This window comes from Epinephelus lanceolatus, chromosome 11 (genome assembly GCF_041903045.1).
Source record: "Epinephelus lanceolatus isolate andai-2023 chromosome 11, ASM4190304v1, whole genome shotgun sequence".
In the NCBI taxonomy this organism is placed as follows: domain Eukaryota; kingdom Metazoa; phylum Chordata; class Actinopteri; order Perciformes; family Serranidae; genus Epinephelus; species Epinephelus lanceolatus.
The window spans coordinates 34591384-34598132 of NC_135744.1; the positions used below are offsets into that span (position 1 = coordinate 34591384).

A 6749-nucleotide genomic window follows, 5' to 3' on the forward strand; every position below is an offset into this window, starting at 1 on the left:
ACGTCTTCATCTTTTTTGGCACCAATCAGAATAATATCAGAGATCAGATTTGCCAGCAGTGAGAAAAAAAAAATCATTCATTGCAGATTTAGCCCCCTCACATCTCGCTCTCCCTCTCATCTATTACACAACACCACCATAATCACGTCTCCTTTAACATGTTGCAGGAAGCACGAGCTGCATAGATAAATAAATTAACAGGCTAAAATAAAGCGAGGGTGGCACCACAGCCGATGAGCCGACTCTTTATGTAAATCAGGCCTGACATTGCCCTTGTGACCAAAAAACCCCCACCTCCTCATTCCCTCACCCCCCCTTCCCTCTCTCTCTCTCTCTCTCTCTCACACACACACACACCATTCGCCATTTCTTCCCATTCATAAAAATCTCGGCATCGCGCCTGCGCAATGCCATTCGGAGTCCTCCCCATTCATAAAAATGTAACCTCCGCATTTCAGCCCTCCCGAATCGCTCTGCCCTCCCATTCACAAAAAAAGAGAGAAAAAAAAGCCGAGGCATCTGCGCAGTGCCGTCCCTTTCCTTTCCTCTACCCTCCCATTCATAAAAACTCACTTCCCTCCCCCTCGGTGGTTGCAACATCAAATCCACAGCTCTGCGTCCACAACCGCAGTCGCCTTTTACGCACCAGCGAGTGGAGAATAGTGCAGGAGACCCGCTTCTCCTTTCGCATTACCTTGCCCACACAACCTGGAACACTTGGAGTTTACCTTTACTCGCCATTTGTGGAGCTACTCACTCGCTCGGACTGGACTATAGCCTGCGCGCAATCATCGTGCGCAACGAAGACATGAAAATTTTATCCTGAAACCACAGTAAGTGATCACCTCCGGTGTTATCTCGTCGCTTAATGTGTGTGACTTGTGAACGTGTGGCTGCACAAGCCGAGTATTCAGTGCCTTTGCTGCCTACGCTTGACTGTCCTCCTCAATCCGCTGGATCACAGGCATGAAAACGCTCCTGCAAACTCTATTTTGCAACAAGCTGTTCCGTGGACCCGTGTTTGCACTTTGAGTCAATATTTAACCACTTATTTTGTACCAACGGACGCAGCGAGGGGAAACAGTGTCGCGTTTTTAAGCGTTACTTGCCCATAATACCTCTTTTTTTAATATACGCATGTCCATATACACAGCGGCGAATTTTGTGGTTTCCTTTAAAGCCACTGTCACGATAAAAGGCGGCGGAGCTGATCCTCTTTCCCATCTCCGTCCTCTCTGAAGCCTGTTCATGTTCCAGTCTATCTCGGGCGGTTCAGTTGCGTGTCTCGCTCTCGCTGCAGCGACCGCCTGATAGGCGCACCATGTCGGCTGTGTCAGGTGTTTTTGCCATTACCTTTTCCTGTTATCCCACATAAAATGTATAAATATGTCTTAAATCAGCTTCTTTTGGTTGCCATGGACGATAACGTCCACGTTTACGCATCAAACTACAGATTTAACCACCTCGGATTAAAACTACCCCCCGAACCGTCTGCCCGGTGGCTCACACTGTACCATTTTTATTTATCAATGTCATAATTTGATCAATTGACAGATACTAAGGGTGCCGCGTTGAATACGTGGTTACAATGCCTATATAAACATGCTATTTGAGTATGCTGAGCGGCCGCCTCCGGTTTTTATGACTCAGTCCATTCACATATTGAAGGGAGGGACGCGCACACACGCACATACACGCACTTGAACACGCACTGTTCCGGCTTGGAGCTCATAATGGTCTACATTTGACGATCACAGGCGCTTGTGTCGGTGCCAGCGATGTCGCAACAGGTTTCTCAACCATTTGCTTTTGCAAATCTGTGGAAAAGGAAAATAACACACGCCGACGGTCAAAGCACAGCTGTGGCGACTACTGACACATTTTTATATAAAACAGCGCATCGATCAGGGATAGTGAACCACAAGACAGCAGTTTATAGGTCCTTGGAAATATCCAGGTATCCATGATGCGTCTTATGGTGTGAATGAGATGGGTTTGTGGGGTATTTTGCAAGAAGCTAAACACCACAGATATGGGTCAGTGGAAATGTCGGCTGTGCTGCGTCGTTTGTCTTCAATCATCTTTTGGTTTTCTGTAAAGTAGGTTAGGTCTTTGCCTGCTGCCGAGCGTTCATCGGTGAGATGAATGATGAAACCGATTTCATTCAGGCTCATCATGACTGGAGCGCATTGATTCATGCTTGCAACACCGAGTGCAGCCAGCAGCTTTCATTCACAAAAACCTGCAGTTCACAAATTCGGATCCATTCACAAATTGCTAGACTGGCCTGTCTCTCTGATTCAGACTTTACACATACCACGAGAGACGATTTATACCAGATACAATTATATGTAAAATTATGTTACTGCTTTATTAATGTGTGGTTCTATACCAAGACCTAATTTCCTTTGCCTCTTGTTCATTTGTTCAAGATCTTTGTTGAAGTCCCTTTCCTGGCAACCTTCTCCTCTCTTTGCTCTGCCTTGTTTTGCATCTTTGAGTCTTTTGCATGCAAGCCCTGCTCTCTGGTGCTCCCTGCTCTTTGGAAAGGAGGCGATGAGAGCCCAACTTCTATTGTTCTAATGTCAAAGTTAGAATAGAGGAGGTTTGAAACCCTGTTGGTATTCAGTCTAAAGATCAAGATCGTTTGGAAACTCTACATTCAGATTATTGCAGGGATCCGGCCTTGAAAGAGATTTCCATTGAGACGCTGAAACGCTCTGGTTTTAGAGATTTAATAAATGTCTTGGGTGAAGTAAGCTATTTGCAATAGATGACCGTTTTACGTGCTGTTGGAGGCGTTAGTTTGAAATCTAGTTATACCTGCACACAGTCAATGTGCGAGTTATTTAAAGCCGCACAGAAAAGCCTTAATCATGTGAGGAGAGTAGTGTAAGCAGTTAAATTGTGACATAAAGCACTGGTTAGTCATCATCAGAGGCAGTGCAAAGCAGCAGGAAATTGAAATTATACCACAGAGGGTAAAAATTACAGTTTGCAACCTGACCTTTCAATAGACAGTAATATATGTGATTAAATACAAGTTCGACAGCATGGACAGGATGTTTTCTTCTTTCATTATGTCAAAAAAACAAAGGTTTTGACGTCAACTTAACCCAGTTTGGTTAAAGACTAAGTAAGGCATGCATTCTCGCTCTCGCTCTTTACAGCGAACCTGGCTATCATTCTTTGGATAGTTTTGTGACATAATAACTTTATGTAAAATTATTCATGTTATTTTTTTCATGTCCCCTTTGCTCTGCTTTATTTGTACTTATAAATAAGTTGTTTAGATATAAGACAATCAAAATGGTGAAAGATGCAGCCAGTCATAACTGTCTCTTTTGTCATTCTACAGTTTTGCTAAATGTTGCTTTAGAGTGAAGACGTGCGAGGCACCAGCCTACACATGGAGTCCAGGGTTCCCCACCACATCCCCGGAGTGTCCTCCTCCCTCATATCCCAGCCCCTGCTGGACAGTCGAGTGCCCTATGGCCGCCTGCAGCACCCTCTCACCATCTACCCCATTGACCAAATAAAGTCCTCGCATGTGGAGAACGACTACATCGACAGCCCGGCCGTCGTCTCCCAGCAGCCCCCGAGTCAGAAGTCTGCAAACCGAAGAATCACCTGGCTTGGTCAGAACCAGGAGGCCTTCCTGGGGGCAAACCACAACCACCATCACAATCACCAACACCAGCACCACCAGCAGGGCAGGTGCGAGCCCCACCCTCACCAGGACACCACCACCCACCCTTGGATTTCCTTCAGTGGGAGGCCCAGCTCTATCAGCAGCAGCAGCAGCACCTCATCTGATCAGAGACTGCTGGACCACGCTGCACCCACCCCAACGGTAGACCACCACCCAAACCTGCACCCCCACCAGGGCCCAGTGAACACAATCACTACCCGAACTCCAGGCTGCTTCACTTCTTCTGAGTCGAAAGTCCTCACCTCCTCTTCCTCTGCCTCGTCTTGCTCCTCCTCCTCTAAATCGCTGGACCTCAAGTCTGCAAAGATGCCCGTGGGAGGCGTGTGCACCACTGGAGGCCAGCAGGGGTTGGCGCTGATTCCTTCCTCCCCGGCCGAGAAGAAGCACCTCCTTCTCTGCGAGCACTGCGGGAAGTGCCGATGCACGGAGTGTACGCTCCCCCGAACCCTACCTTCTTGTTGGGTCTGCAACCAGGAGTGCCTGTGCTCTGCTCAGAGCCTGGTGGATACAGCCACCTGCATGTGCCTGGTCAAAGGGATCTTCTACCACTGCACCGAGGATGAGGACGATGAGGGCTCCTGTGCCGACAAGCCCTGCTCGTGCTCCCAGGCCAACTGTTGCGCACGCTGGTCCTTCATGGCTGCCCTTTCAGTTGTCCTGCCTTGCCTGGTCTGCTATCTGCCGGCTACGGGCCTGGCCAAACTGGGACAGAAGTGTTACGACAATGTTAGCAGGCCCGGCTGCCGCTGCAAGAACTCCCAGGGAGGCATGAGCGCCCCTGTGTGTAAAAACGGAGGCGTGGAAGCAAAAGTTGGGACGCTAGAGAAGCAGCAGCAGGGGTCATGATAGTGGACCGAACTGGCTAGCAGTGGCCTCGCTAAAAACGGACAGGACCACACAGTACTTGCTTGCTCTCTATGGATAGGACAATCCAACACCAACCCCTTAAACTACCCCATTAATCTGCTGGAAGGTGACTTATGTAAAACAAAGGTACTTAAATGGCTTCTTGACCTGTGTTTGATAGGGTGGATGATCAAAAGGGGCCTGACCTGAGAGAGTTGGATAGTAGGAATAGCTAACAGGCCCCCCTGAAATATTTTTGTTGTTGTTGTTGTAAGAGTGACACAAGAAGAAGACGAAGAAGAGACTAGATTGTGGGACTGGTGTTTGTGTTGTTTGCAAAGATGGCTGAAGGCACAAAGTCATTGTACCTCTCTGCTGCTCTGTATTTCTCAGCTAATTTTGTAACGGTAACTAACCAGAAGCTGGTTGCTGATCCTCGGATAACAGAAAAGTTATTTGATGGAGATAAATATCTCAACGCTCCCATCCCCTCCCACCCCCAAAAGCACAGCCCAGTGTCCTTCTGTCTGAACAAACATGAAAACAAGTGATTACCTATACTGTGGCTTTATGATAGGCCACTGCAAGAGTGAAACTACCACTTACTCACTCACTCTCTCCACTATTATGATGATCACCATCTTTTAGTGTCGCCATTTTTCCTCTGTTAGCTTAAAGATGCTAGCTTGGTAATGCTAACATTTTATCTCCAAGTTTTAATCTCCATGGAGGAGCTGTAAAAAATAAGAACCTTTTGAGACTTAAAAATATAATCATTTCCCATAATTCTCACTCTGTATTGTGCGTAAGCAGTCATACTGCAAATGAGAGAGATAATCACTTTACAGTGTGTTTTCTATTTTTCGGGGGGTGAAGCCCAGAGATTCTAAAAGATACTGAATGCTGTTCACCAATCACCTCAGAGGTAATGCATGTCATGAACTGCATGCTCTAGTCTAATGGTTACCCACCGTGCTAGAAGTCGATGTATCGTAGAGAAATGTGTAAAAAAAAAAAAAAAAGTACACCCAACCTTCTCAGGGACTGTTTCAGTAATCCTCTCTAGAACTTGGCCTACAGCATGTTGATTTCTAAACTGCCTAAGAGCCTGGTCTACTTCCTCTTTGCACAAGACAGCAAAGAATCATTTAGGGGCAAAAAGGCAATAGTGAATAATTTAAAACGAGTAAGCTAAGTGAGAGACAAACTGGCCAGAAAATAATGTTTCCAGAGGAGAGGGGATGCAAGTGATAGAGAGTGAAGAGGGGGGGAGAGACGGCATAGCAAAGTTGTTGTTGTGTTCGTATCTAGTCGAAATCAAACCTGCCACTTGCACAACCTTTTTAGGAAGATGCAAACCCCTTAAAGGATGTACTAAAGCACAGTATTAACCACCTCAGCTATCTCACATTACGTTTGCGTGCACTACATTTAGTCCACATGCCCCCCAGCCCCCCCTCTACACACAGTGTCTTCATTAACTCTAATCATTATGCTGCATAGCTACGTTAGTCAGTCTGTCTTTTATTCCTAAAGTCTATTTTTGTGGCTTGCATGATGTTCTTAGGACTTTGCCAAAGGAAGCTAGCATACAGTAGCTTGTCTTCGCTGTCGGAGTGATCACAGTTGTTATGCACTCTTGCCAAATGGGAGTTGACAGCAGTTGGTTTCTTAAAGGCATGCTGCCCTTTAATACAGATGGCCTTTTCTGTTTGGCATAAAGGCATACTGTCTTTGTTGCTCCATAACACACACCTCTCTTTCATGTCGGACCCTTAACTTCCATTAGGGTGCCTAACTTTGCTCATACCTGTATTTGTCTCGTTGCACAAAGCTGATATCACACACACAGGAAACACAAAAAAAGGAAAGAAAAAAAACACACTGTCCTTAGTCTTGAATGTATGAGGCAATATTTTCAAAACCTAGCAATTCAGTCTGAGAGAAAGGTGCCAAAATTGAGAATGATTGTGTGACTGGGCAAAGGCCTAATACATGTAGGTGGGCGGCAAAAATCACAAATGTTTTGACAATATATTTAGTAATAGAGCTATGCAGGTGAAATGTTATTTGCTGTAAATAGTTTCACAACATTTGTGTTCTTTAGAAGAGACTTTTAAATGTCCTTGAAAGATTGCATGGTACGTTATAACTACAATTCAGTACAAAATATATAGAGAATATATTAGAT

The 6749-nt window shown here is 45.8% G+C and overlaps 1 protein-coding gene across 1 annotated transcript; it reads left to right on the plus strand.

The window, feature by feature from the left end:
- The first annotated feature begins 586 nt into the window (after window positions 1-586).
- Window positions 587-6436, plus strand: spry4 (sprouty homolog 4 (Drosophila)). The gene is made up of 2 exons (XM_033649671.2): window positions 587-833; window positions 3359-6436. The coding sequence occupies exon 2, from the start codon at window positions 3410-3412 to the stop codon at window positions 4556-4558; it is 1149 nt and encodes a 382-aa protein (XP_033505562.1). The 5' UTR covers window positions 587-833; window positions 3359-3409; the 3' UTR covers window positions 4559-6436.
- Window positions 6437-6749: the final 313 nt, after the last annotated feature.

Bases quoted from the DNA above. Each gene is read 5' to 3' on its own strand.
- spry4 (XM_033649671.2), top strand. From the start codon at position 3,410: ATGGAGTCCAGGGTTCCCCACCACATCCCCGGAGTGTCCTCCTCCCTC.